Source organism: Mobula birostris, chromosome 18, assembly GCF_030028105.1.
Source record: "Mobula birostris isolate sMobBir1 chromosome 18, sMobBir1.hap1, whole genome shotgun sequence".
Lineage (NCBI taxonomy): Eukaryota > Metazoa > Chordata > Chondrichthyes > Myliobatiformes > Myliobatidae > Mobula > Mobula birostris.
The window spans coordinates 50,919,261-50,933,532 of NC_092387.1; the positions used below are offsets into that span (position 1 = coordinate 50,919,261).

Sequence of the window (14,272 nt, forward strand, 5' to 3'; positions counted from 1 at the left end):
GTTCTAAGAGTAAACCTGGCAATTATCGGCCTGTGAGATTGACGTCAGTGATGGGTAAATTGAAGGAAAGTATTCTTAGAGATGGTATATATAATTATCTGGATAGACAGGGTCTGATTAGGAACAGTCAACATGGATTTGTGCGTGGAATGTCATGTTTGACACATCTTACTGAATTTTTTGATGAGGTTACTAAGAAAGTTGACGAGGGTAAAGCAGTGGATGTTGTCTATATGGACGTCAGTAAGGCCTTTGACAAGGTTGCACACGGAAGGTTGGTTAGGAAGGTTCAATCGTTAGGCATTAATATGGAAGTAGTAAAATGGATTCAGCAGTGGCCAGATGGGAAATGCCAAAGAGTAGTGGTGGATAACTGTGTGTCAGATTGGAGGATGGTGTGTAGCGGTGTGCCTCAGGGATCTGTACTGGGTCCAATGTTGTTTGTAATATATAACATAGAACATAGAATAGTACAGCACAGTACAGGCCCTTCGGCCCACAATGTTGTGCCAACCCTCAAACCCTGCCTCCCATATAAGCCTCCATCTTAGATTCCTCCATATACCTGTCTAGTAGTCTCTTAAACTTCACTAGTGTATCTGCCTCCACCACTGACTCAGGCAGTTCATTCCACGCACCAACCACTCTCTGAGTAAAAAACCTTCCTCTAATATCCCCCTTGAACTTCCCACCCCTTACCTTAAAGCCATGTCCTCTTGTATTGAGCAGTGGTGCCCTGGGGGAGAGGCGCTGGCTATCCACTCTATCTATTCCTCTTATTATCTTGTACACCTCTATCATGTCTCCTCTCATCCTCCTTCTCTCCAAAGAGTAAAGCCCTAGCTGCCTTAATCTCTGATCATAATGCATACTTTCTAAACCAGGCAGCATCGTGGTATATCTCCTCTGTACCCTTTCCAATGCTTCCACATCCTTCCTATAGCGAGGTGACCAGAACTGGACACAGTACTCCAAGTGTGGCCTAACCAGAGTTTTATAGAGCTGCATCATTACATCGCGACTCTTAAACTCTATCCCTCGACTTATGAAAGCTAACACCCCATAAGCTTTCTTCACTACCTTATCCACCCGTGAGGCAACTTTCAGGGAATCTGTGGACATGTACCCCAAGATCCCTCTGCTCCTCCACACTACCAAGTATCCTGCCATTTACTTTGTACTCTGCCTTGGAGTTTGTCCTTCCAAAGTGTACCACCTCACACTTCTCCGGGTTGAACTCCATCTGCCACTTCTCAGCCCACTTCTGCATCCTATCAATGTCTCTCTGCAATCTTTGACAATCCTCTACATGATCTACAACACCACCAACCTTTGTGTCGTCTGCAAACTTGCCAACCCACCCTTCTACCCCCACATCCAGGTCGTTAATAAAAATCATGAAAAGTAGAGGTCCCAGAACAGATCCTTGTGGGACACCACTAGTCACAATCTTCCAATCTGAATGTACTCCCTCCACCATCACCCTTTGCCTTCTGCAGGCAAGCCAATTCTGAATCTACCTGGCCAAACTTCCCTGGATCCCATGCCTTCTAACCTTCTGAATAAGCCTACCGTGTGGAACCTTGTCAATGATCTGGATGATGGGGTGGTAAATTGGATGAGTAAGTATGCAGATGATATTAAGATAGGTGGTGTTGTGGATGATGAGGTAGGTTTTCAAAACTTGCAGAGAGATTTAGGACAGTTAGAAGAGTGGGCTAAAAATGGCAGATGGAGTTTAATGCTGAAAAATGTGAGGTGCTACATTTTGGTAGAACTAATCAAAATAGGACATACATGGTAAATGGTATGGCATTAAAGAATGCTGTAGAACAGAGGGATCTAGGAATAATGGTGCATAGTTCCCTGAAGATGGAATCTCATGTGGATAGGGTGGTGAAGAAAGCTTTTGGTTTGCTGGCCTTTATTAATCAGAGCATTGAGTATAGGAGTTGGGATGTAATGTTGAATTTGTATAAGGCATTGGTAAGGCCAAATCTGGAGTATTGTGTATAGTTCTGGTCACCAAATTATAGGAAAGATGTCAATAAAATTGAGAGAGTACAGAGGAGGTTTACTAAAATATTGCCTGGGTTTCATCTCCTAAGATACAGAGAAAGATTGAACAAGTTAGGTCTTTATTCTTTGGAGCGTAGAAGGTTCAGAGGGGACAACAGAGGTGTTTAAAATTATGAGGGGGATTGATAGAGTTGACGTGGTTAGACTTCTTCCATTGAGAGTGGGGAAGATTCAAACAAGAGGACATGGGTTGAGAGCTAGAGGACAAAAGTTTAGGGGTAACATGAGGGGGAACTTCTTTACTCAGAGAGTGGTAGCTGTGTGGAATGAGCTTCCAGCAGAAGTGGTTGAGGCAGGTTCTATGTTGTCATTTATAGTTTAATTGGATAGATATATGGACAGGAAAGAAATGGAGGGTTATGGGCTGAGTGAAGGTCGGTGGGACTAGGATAGGGTAAGAGTTCGGCACGGACTAGAAGGGCCGAGATGGCCTGTTTCTGTGCTGTAATGGTTATATAATTAATTTATCATCTCACTCTCTCTATTCATCCAGTGGAACACCTGGTTCTGCTTTGTACTGCCCCATGAAGCTTTGCTAAGACTGTATATTCATGAAAATCCTGCTGTGTTACAGAAACTAAGTGCAGGCCAATTGTACAAATGTTTCTACACATCCAAAATCTATGTGTATGTCAGTGTTTATTATTGTACAGAGAATTACTGCTTTAGCACTTCCAAAAAGCTGGCCAAACTTTTGATCATTAGTCCATTTTTTGTAATCTAGCTTTAGGTTGGAGTTGAATTCTCCTGTGTTTTACACAAATCCAGAAATATTTACATCAAGATTCCACAGATATGCAAATAACAGACTGAAGCCAAGATTCAAAATCAAATTTAAGTACCAGGAGTAATTTGGCTACAGTAGACTAAAAGGGTAAGACAGTAAATGACCAATGGCCAACTACTGAAGGATCAATACATAAAAGAAATACTGATCCCTTTAATGGACAACCACCCCACTCCCCAAGAAAAAGTAGTTCAGTCATGGCTAACATGAGAAGTTTAAAAATAGAACTAGATGATGGAAAAAGTTTAGAATGTTGACAAAAAAGAACCAGAAATCTATGAACTGGGAAAATTGCAGAGCTCAGCAAAGGAGGGAAGCAAATAGAATGTTTGAATAATTCAGTGAGAAAAACAATACAAAATGGTAACAGTGAGCCTTTGGAAGTTTTTACTCAACAGTTCTATAAATGTTCAGTCATTCGGTATTTAATATTATTTTCAGTTCTGGATATTAATAAAATTAAAGAATACGTGCAGTGGATTCCAGTTAACTGGGCCATCAGCTGGTTAAACAGGGCAGCCAATTATTTGGGACAACGCTTAAAGAACAAAAATCAAGAAAATAGCTGGGATTCCCTTCATTTATTTGGGACACTGTGCCACTTAATTGGGTCAGGAGCTTACTGCCAAACAGTTTCTAACTAGCATCAGTCACATGCACTTGTGCGGCAATCAGACGCTAACGCACTTTTAAATATTGTCAATTGCATGTGTTTGTGTGAAAGCAGCAGTGATTTTTGTCACTGATAGTTGGCAAGAAATAAGCAGTAACTCGACTGTTCAGGGACTGTTTTGCTCATTGTGGTTTCAAGCATCCAGGTTTGGAGATGCCAGAAATGGCTGGCAGTGAAAATGAAACAATTTCATTACTTCAACAAGTTAGGTAACTACAAAGAATTTGAAGGCATCAATAATCATCTAGAATGTTACAATGAAAATGAAAATTTGGAGGATGCAATCGAAAGTATTCTATGGAGGCACTCCATTATCTGAACTAGGTGTTTGAGCTGATTTTGTTCATTTACAGTCAATCAAAAAAATGCAGCAGCATACAATAAATGAATTTCTCCATCAATAAATAGTAGGAACTAATATACAGTTCTATAGTAGCATTGGTACTTTTTTTTTATACCTTTTTAATCACTTCCATGAAACTTTGGCTAATTGGAGCAGCTGCTTAATTGGGCCAAAATGTCCTGGTCCTGATATGTCCCAATCAACTGGAATCCCAGTTAGATGGTGTTGAGGCAAAAGATCAACCATGTTCTTTTTGAACAAAACAGACATAAGGTGTTGGAATAGCCCTCTTTGAGTTGTATTTTTGTTTCATAATGCAACTGACAACACTGCTGAATTAAACTTTGAAGCAGGCAAAATTCTTGTTCTCACATAGAAAACAAAACAGAAGGCCAAGATGTGGGCGGACTAAAAAGTATAAAGAAACAGTGTATCCAATGGAAAGATCAGAAGTCCTCAGTGCATAATGTCCCTGGTGTGCCTGGTACCAGAAAAACCCTGCTACTCAAATAAGAATGATAATTGTACCAACTGACCTCAAAATGCATTTGATGACCTTGTTCCATCCTATGGGCCAACAATCATATATTCTTTACATTTTTTTTGGTGTGTGCCTGTGTGCGTGCGCGTCTGTGATGATGTCTTTTTCATGGCTTTTACGAGGGAGAGAGGGAGAGAGGGAGAGAGGGAGAGAGGGAGAGAGGGAGAGAGGGAGAGAGGGAGAGAGGGAGAGAGGGAGAGAGGGAGAGAGGGAGAGAGGGAGAGAGGGAGAGAGGGAGAGAGGGAGAGAGGGAGAGAGGGAGAGAGGGAGAGAGGGAGAGAGGGAGAGAGGGAGAGAGGGAGAGAGGGAGAGAGGGAGAGAGGGAGAGAGGGAGAGAGGGAGAGAGGGAGAGACTGTGTGGCGCACCACTCTTCACACAGACATTTTCACAGTATTTTTCCCTTTATTTTATGAGGTCGAGTTGCAATCTTGACACTCAACCCAGCTTGAGTGGACCTGACTGGTTTCGAACCTGGGAACCTCCGCTCCCGGGTCCGGCGCCGATGTCATTGCGCCACCAGCCGGCCCCATATATTCTTTACATTCAGACCTAATCACCAATGAAATAGCTTTCAGCATCTTGGAACTTCCATCCTATCTTTATGCTTATTTCCATACTTTCAAAACACCAACTCTTCAGTCGCAAGAGACTGAAGATGCTGGAGACTGGATCAACAAGTCCAAATGAAGGTCTTGACCAGAAAAGATGGTTGTCCTTTCCTGCCATATATGCTGCCTGGCCCACTCAGTTCCTCCAGCATCTTGTTTGTAACTCTTCAGTCATACTGTTGCTCAGTTACACAATCTTCTTACCAACTTCATCCTTGGATTCCCCTTGGCTTAAAAAAAACTTTGATAATATCTTCTATAGTAGCAGAAGAAGAAACAACTAAGGATGCAATTTGTGTGGTTCTGCCAAAGTCCTGCACTTTAGGAAATCAGAATCAATGTGGAATGTTAAAGCTCTTGTAACGTGGCAGAATTTTGATAAACATTTCTGCGGGGTCACTATGGAATGAAGCAAAACAGGATCAGGTGGGGTAGAGTGGAGAAAAGTTAAAGTGAATTGTTAATTGTCTCACATTAACAATTAAAATACAACTTTTATTTTGATGCACAAACAGGAAATAAAACTGGTCATTTACTGGACGCAAAGGTTTTCTTAAATTCGTAGGCAATGGTTCACATAAAATGGATCTTAAATTAATTGATCCTCATCAACCAAGCACACAACAAATACTTTACTTACGTAAAATAACCAGGTAGCAATCCTGTTCCCAGTGCCCAGTTCTTTAAAAGCATCAGGTTCATCTTTCTATAATAAAACCAAAGAATCTTTTATTATTGCTGTTGCAATGTCTATTCTCCAACCACAATATGCTTCTTTTCCAGCGCTAAGAATCTCTTAATGGATTTATATACAATTCCTTTCTCTACCCTTTAATGAGAAATGCTAATGCGAGAATACTTTCACAGCTTAATTCACCTTTCCATAAAGTAGCAAATAAAGCAAATACACATAGACTTTCATATTAATTTTCTTGCAGAACTCAATTTGAGAGTCATGGCAATTCTTTCTAGTAGCACAATGCAGGGCAAACAAAATTAAGGGATGCACCATAATCAATTACACATCTTCCATCCAGCCATTTTGAATTCAACAATTTCAAATAACCAGCCTTTTGTCAGAACTGCTCAGTTCTGATTCAAGATCATTAGATCTCTTTCCATAGTGTTATTTCACCTGCTGTGTATTTCTGGCATTCTTTGTTATTTCAGATTTCCAGCAATATGTTCTGCAATGTATAATTTCAAAATTGTTTTATTTTCTGCCCTCAATCATTCCCCCAAATAAAGACTTTTCTAGGTAGATCAATTATGATTATCAAGCTTTAAGCACCAGATAGCACCAACAACACTTCTATCATCTGGATTCTTTTGTACTCCGCCCTATCACAGATATTCCCCCTTGTACTGGAAACTCAAAATGGGCCCGTTTTCTCTCTTTTTCAGTTCTGATGAAAGCCTTCAATCTGAAACATTAAATCTATTCCTCTCTATAGATATGCGGGAGCTACCATCTCCCGTTTATGTTTTTGAAGTAAAATACTACTACTACGACAACGTCGACTCAGGCCTAGGGGGCTGGCGTCGGGTGCGATTACGGAAGTAAAATACTCTATCATATTAAAGTGGACAATTATTGTTAGGTTTTTCCTCATTCAAGTCATCCATCCATGCACCTGATACCCCATTAAAACAGACACAACAACATTCTGAACATGTTGAAAGAGGTCCACTCTTATTCAAGAACAGACATTTTAATACCATCATACTTCATTGATTGTAATCCCTAAAGTTATTATTTCGGGAAGCATTCCTTGACTGGAATACATAAGATAACCAGGAGGAGTTCCATGACCCCAACAAATAACTAGCAGAACAAAGAATGAAGGTGGGATAAAAATCTTCAGCACCTTACCAGTTAGTATAGCTGGGATGTAAAATAAAGCAGTTACAACACTGAATTTTAAAAGTTTCCTTTTACAGTACAATTACTTTTTTCCTTTACTGCATTTACTTTATCAGACTTAAATGTTAAAATCATAAAATCATTGCTCACTACAAATCTTACTGAAAAATCACATCAAGCATTTTTATGATTTATAATGGACATAAATAATCATCACAAACATCAGTAACAACAGTTTACAAATGGCTTAAGTTCCAATAGCCAGAACTCAGCTTTCACAGGTGCTGAACTCAACCAAATTAATATATTAAAAGACCACTGTTGATGGCTTTACTCTCAGTGGCCACTTTATTAGGTACATTTGCTCTTTTCTGCAAATATCAAATCAGCCAATCATGTGGCATCAACTCAATGCATAAAAGCATTCAGACATGTTTGTTGTTCACACCAAATATCAGAATGATGAAAAAGTGTGATCCAAGTGATTTTGACTGTAGAAAGGTTATTGGGGCCAGACGAGGTGGTTTGAGTATCATGGAAACTGCTGGTCTTCTGGGATTTTCACACACAACAGTCTATAGAGTTCGTGGAGAATGGAGCAAAAAACAAACCAAAAAAAAATTTTTTTTAAATCAATGAATGTCGGTTCTGTGGGTGAAACTGTCCTGTTAATGGGAGCTGTCAGAGGCTGATGGCCAGACTGGTTCAAGCTGACAGGAACTCAATAACTACGCATTACAGCAGTGGTGTGCAGAACAGCATCTCTGAACGTACAAGTTGAACATTAAAGTGGATGGGCTACAGCAGCTGAAGACCACACTGGGTTCCAGTCCTGTACCTAATTAAGTGGTCACTGAGTGTACATGGCATATGTTGGTCAGGCTGTTCTGCCATTCTCAGAGAACACTGTTCAAAGCATCTCTCTCATAACTGACAGCATCTTTGTTTTACAGAACAAGGTTAAGGATCGAATGATTAATGTAGCTCATACATAACGTTCAAAGAAGAAACAAAACCCTTAATGAGCAAGAGTACAGTAATTTTGCAGCACACATCTGGAATATAGCTGTTCATTTTACCAATACATAAAACAAGTTGGTCAGCATTAATGGGCAACATTGATCTACATCCATTTAAGAATGTATCACTGCATAATGAAAATTAGCTCATTGGAAAAAATTATTTTAACATAATGATAAAGAATTGCCAATCTAGTGAGAAGTAAAAGAAATGAAACCCAGTAATGATCTCACATAAACATTACAATGGTTAAAGCATATAGCATTAGGTACTTCTCAGAGGTGTTGATAAATGGGATACACCTGGAGACACTAATCTATATATTAATATATATGGAGATTGACAATGCCCTTCATAATTCTCTCAGGAAATTAGCAAGTCAAAAATATGGTGTATTCCAATTTAAAACTTATCTCTCTTTTGCAAAATAAAAACATCTTTCCATCTCACTAAGAATTTAGCTACATGATAAAAGATAGTTTATATTGGCTCCAGAAATTACTAAGACAAACCAGTCACCAAGTTTGCAATGATAAAATGTTCCAACTTTATGCTGATCAATCAGTTTGATTTTCCCAAATCAGGTGCTTCCTTTAGAGTTACAGAATTGTGGAATCATGGAAGCAGGCCATTCATCCCACTCCAACCATGCCATTCAGTGATCACCTTTCCAAGTTAATTCCATCCCCCAGCACTTGGTTCACGGTTTTCTAAATCTGGGCAATTCAGGTGTTCACATAGACACTTGTTAAATACTGTCAGTGACCCAGCTTCAACCGATGTTTCCAGATATTTACCACTCTCCAATTGAAGAAATCCTCCTCGGATCCCATCTAGATCTCTTACCTACTTTCCCTAAATCTATGTCCTCTAGTTTATCAACTTCTGATATTGAGGAAAAGTTTCCTATAGCCTACCCTATCTACACCATTCATAATTTTACATACCCCATTCAAGTCCCCTCTTAGTGTGCTCTGCCCCAGAAAGAACAGAACTAGCGTCTCCAGTCAGTCCTCGTAACAGAACTGTTCTAGCCCAGGCAATATCCCATTGAATCTGCTCTGTAGCCTCCTTCCTGTGGCATGATGACCGGAACTGTATGTAGTACTCCAGTCAATGTCTGACCAAGGCTTCATGAAGTTGCAGCATAACCTCTCTACTTCTGTATTCAGTACCCTGATTAATGAAGGCTAGAATCTTATTGTGTACATAGCTTTGTTGATTAATACTGATTAGGGTTGCTCTATCTATGCAGAAGCAAATTTCATAGCACTGCCTTCCTGTGCAAAGTCACGATGAGGCTCATATTGCTGATAAACACCATAATGACCCATTTGGAAAAAAAATAAACAGAGAAAAAGAGCTGAATAATAACACTTACCCGTCCAAAGTCAAAATGAGGCTCGTACTGGCCACCAACCCCATAATTGGCAACCTGTTCAAAAGGAGAAGTCACACCGAACCAGTCAAATGCTCAGTATTTCTCAGGGGATAATTCACAGGATCAAGGTATAATGAAATGTATATTAATAAAGTAGATGGCACAAAAGGCTTTGTTAAACTGGAACTGGAATGTATGCTTTGCATTGTATTTTAATTTCACTAATACCAACATGAGACCTGTTCTAACAAAATCCAATATCTTTAAACTTCTTGGCTAACTGCAGTTTTCTTTTGTATTAATGAAGCGTGGAGAATTGCAAATATGGGGAAGAGCAAAAACTGTTTCACAGCCCAATGTTCTTCAGTGATAAAAAATATTCATAGACATGACTGAAGTTCTGACAAAGATGAGGTTATTCCCTATTAAGCAATGGTTGAAATAAGAGTTTTATGATAGATTTTAGTGTGAAGACATTATATGGTAATACTGATGGTACAGTTCACATAATGGAATATGGATTTTTTGTGTGTCTGGTGAAAGATCTTCCAACAGAATTGAAATAACTAATACTCAGAGACAAGAAACTTCAATTTCTCACTCCACAGGTACTACCTAATGTGCTGATTATTTCAACATTATTTCCAATTTCCAGGATCTGTATTATTTTGCTTTAACTTCACTACTAAAGGTGGGTAGGGAGGCAGCCTTAAAATTCTTTCTTTAATTAATTTTAGAAAGGGTTCTCCCTTAACTAGATGCTGCTGTTAGCACTGCCAAACTATAATCTGCTATTTTTAATGTATATTTGGAACAAGGGTCTGCAGTAGTTACTGACATAAATATTCACTTTCCTATTTATGAGGGCTTGCTCTCAGATCTTTTTGCTCAATGTTTAGTTCAGCACCTACCTGCAGTTCTTCTGCCGTGGAAACGTCAAGCCCCGTGATATCTTCTATCCTCTTGTTAATACGATTTATCACAGGATCTTCATAACCTGACAGCCAAGCACTGGGCAGAGGCAAAAATGTGTTTGAGTTATCCCTTATTATCTACACAGACGTCCTCAATATATTAAAAAATATTTCTCACTAGAGTTCATACGTTCTTAGCTAGTACTGTACTTCATTTATCCTACAGTTGGATTTGTATTAGTTTGAAAATTTTTGAATGACTATCTCAATAAGATCACCCTCTGCACTTTAACTCTTTATTAACCACTGCTTGTCATGTCCAGAGAGATTTGTCCAGTCAAGAAACCATGATGAATGCATGGTCTTTTCCAACTACATGACTAACTCCTAGTTATGAATTCACAGCAATAAATGGCATGTGAGGTTATTTTCATATTTGCTAATGTTAACTGAGGCATCTCGCTAGCTCACGTCTATGCCAACCAAGAGCCCCATTCCTTCATTTAGTTCCTTGTAACCTAGCATTGACATTCCTCCCCTTCCAATTCTTTCACCATTCACCTACATTAGGGGAAACGTAGCTAATTAACAAACCACTCAGATTATTCTTTGCAATTTGGAAGGAAATCCAGAACATCCACATGGACATAAGAACATGTGAAATTCACACAGCCAATACCAGAGGCCAGGATCAGTCTGGGTCACGGGCAAAAGCAACAGTACTTTCTGTTTTATTGTGCTGTCCAAACACTCAGAGAGATTGGACAACATTATCACGATACTGGAGACTCATAACTTGTCCACAATTATGCTCAAGACTGAGTCAAAAGCCAAAGAAAACCTGCAATACTAATCAGGTGGACCTGAACTATGGGGAAGAGATGGATGGGTATGAGGAAAGGAGAAAAAGAAGCAACTTTGGTTTACGCAGTAGAAATGCTTAAAGAATTTGGTCGTCTAAAGTATTACCACACCCCAATGAACTCAGAAAATTTTAATTTCTTGATAACAAAGATGAATGCTGTGCTGATGTTGCTCAGGGGTCATGTTGCTGCATCATCTTTTTCATGCACATCATTCACTTAACACAGATTTGAAGTAACTGGAATAACTTAATTTTCTCATTACAAACAATTACAATGGAGTCTGCTCACAAAATTTTAAAACTGGCTTCAAAAATACAAATTCTATGTAAAATACCTCCCCAGAACTAGTCTGATCACAACTGGCTTACTATACAACTCTTGTGCAATAAACTGCCTTTGTTCGGTCTAATCAATAGATTATAATTTATGTGTGAATCTAGTTTACAGGTTCAATTTTCTTCCCCCAAATCAGAAGCTTGTGACCTTAACCTTAGTAGAGATATTTATATAATCTGAGTCGGAACTTAAGTGCTGCATTGGGAGAGTATTGCAATTATCAAGGTTGCAACAGTTCAAATTTGCTTGATAAATGATCCTGTGAAATGTCTCGGGACATTTTTAATGCATTAAAAAACAAGCAGTGGTCGTTATTATTGGTTGACACAGATGTTAAATAAAACCTATCTGCCCTCACAGCCTGACATAAAAGATTGCACAGCACTATATTGAAGTGATTCCTGCTGGGTCCTGGCTAATGGTCAAAGTTGAAAGTAAATTTATTATCAAAGTACATATGCCTCACCATTTCCTACCCTGAGATTCATTTTCTTGCAGGCATTCACAATAGAACAAAAAAAAAATAGAATCAATGAAAAACTACACATAAAGACTGACAAACAACTAATATGCAAAAGAAGAGAAACTGTTCAAATACAAAAAATGACAAATAATAACAACATGAGATGAAGAGTCCAAAAAAGTGAGTCCATAGGTTGTGGAATCAGTTCAGTATTTAGATGAGTGAAGTTTTATCCACACTGGGTCAGGAGCCTGATGGCTGAAGGGTAGTGACTGTTCCTGAACCTGGTGATGTGGGAGCTAAGGCCTCCTTTCCAATGGCAGCAGCGAGAAGACAGAATGTGGATGCTGCTTCCTTGCAGATATGTTAGTTATCTTTTAACAGGCATCATTATAATTGGGCTATTGGTTAAGCCTGCACCGCCATTCAATAAGATCATGGCTGATCTGGCCATGGACTCATCTCCACCTGCCTGCCTTTTCCCCATAACCCTTAGTACCCCTACTCTGCAAGAATCTATCCAACCTCATCTTAAATATATTTACTGAAGAAGTCTCCACTGCTTCATTGGGCAGCGAATTCCACAGATTCACCACTCCCTGGGAAAAGTAGTTCCTCCTCATCTCCGTCCTCAATCTACTGCCCTGAATCTTGAGGCTATGTTCCCTAGTTCTAGTCTCATCTACTGGTGGAAACAACTTTCCTGCCTCTATCTTATCTATCCCTTTCATAATTTTATATGTTTCTATAAGATCTCCTCTCATTCTTCTGAATTCCAGTGAGTACAGTCCCATGTGACTCAATCTCTCCTCATAGTTTAATCCTCTCATCTCTGGAATCAACCTGGTGAACCTCCTCTGCATCGCCTCTAAAACTAGTATATCCTTCCTCAAGTAAGGAGATAAGAACTGCACACAGTACTCCAGGTGCAGCTTCACCAGTACCCTGTACAGTTGCAGCATATTCTCCCTGCTCTTAAATTCAATCCCTTTAGCAAAGAAGTCCAACATTCCATTTGCCTCTTTGATAGCCTGCTGCACCTGCAAACCAACCTTTTGTGATTCATGCACAAGCAATCCCAAGTCCCTCTGCACAGCAGCATGCTGCAATTTTTTAACCATTTAAATAATAAACTGCTCTTCCATTTTTCCTTCCAAAGTGGATGATCTCGCATTTACCAACATTGTACTCCATCTGCCAGACCCTTGCCCGCTCACTTAACCTACAATTTGCTTTTCCACTCAATTTAGTACCATCAGCAAACGTAGATACACTACACTCGGTCCCCTCTTCCAGATCACTAATGTATATCTTGAACAGTTGTGGGCCCAGCACCGACCCCTGCGGCACGCCGCTCACCACTGATTGCCGACCGGAGTAACAACCACGTATCCCAACTCTACATTTTCTATTAGTCTATCCATGCTAATACATCGCCCCAGTTCTGTGCATCCTTATCTTATGGATGTCTTTTATGTGGCACCTTATCAAACGCCCTCTGGAAATCCAAGTAAATAACGTCTATCTGTTCTCCTCTATCCACTTTGCTCATTATATCCTCAAATAACTCTGGTAAATTTGTCAAACAGGACCTGCCTTTGTTGAATCCACGCTGCGTCTGCCTGATGGATTCATTTGTTTCCAGATGCCTTGCTATTTCTTCTTCAATGATAGCTTCAAGCATTTTCCCAACTACAGATATTAAATTAACTGGCCTATAGTTACCTGCCTTTAGCCTACATCCTTTTTTTGAACAGTGGTGTGACATTCGCCGTCTCCCATTCCACCGGGTCCTGCCCAGAGTCCAGAGAATTTTGGTAAATCATCACCAAAGCCTCTACTGTAACTTCTGCCATTTCTTTCAGTACCCTGGGATGCATTCCATCAGGATCAGGGACTTATCTATCTTCAGGCCCACGAGTTTGTTCAGCACTACCTCTTTAGTGATAGCTATTGTATACAGGTCCTCACCTCCCTTCGCATCCATAACATCTCCCTTTGGCACGTTAGATGTGTCCTCCACCATGAAGACCAGCACAAAATAGTCATTCAAAGCCTTGGCCATTTCCTCATTACCCAATATCAATTCCCCCTTCTCGTCCTTCTCGTCCTCCAAGGGACCTACATTCACTTTAGCCACCCTTTCAAGCTTTATATAATTATAAAAACTTTTACTATCTGTTTTTACATATTGTGCTAATTTATTTCCATAATCTAGTTTCCCTTTCTTTATTGCCCACTTAGTGGTACTTTGTTACTTTTTAAAGTTGTCCCAATCTTCCATTTTCCCACTACTCTTGGCGACTTTGTATACACGAGCTTTTAGTTTGATGCATTCTTTACTTCCTTAGATATCCAAGGCTGGCTCTCCCCATCCTTACTGTCCTTGCTTATAA

The 14,272-nt window shown here is 39.7% G+C and overlaps 1 protein-coding gene across 6 annotated transcripts in view; it reads right to left on the reverse strand.

Annotated features, from left to right (window-relative positions):
* p4ha1b (prolyl 4-hydroxylase, alpha polypeptide I b) overlaps nucleotides 1-14,272 on the reverse strand; it is a 98,995-nt gene that overhangs the window by 14,732 nt on the left and 69,991 nt on the right. For all 6 annotated transcript variants that reach the window (XM_072282660.1, XM_072282659.1, XM_072282663.1 and 3 more), the window contains 3 exons: nucleotides 10,209-10,308; nucleotides 9,298-9,351; nucleotides 5,673-5,738 (listed from right to left, as the gene is read on the reverse strand). In XM_072282660.1, the coding sequence (XP_072138761.1) occupies nucleotides 5,673-5,738; nucleotides 9,298-9,351; nucleotides 10,209-10,308 (220 nt within the window). The remainder of the gene's footprint in view (nucleotides 1-5,672; nucleotides 5,739-9,297; nucleotides 9,352-10,208; nucleotides 10,309-14,272) is intronic.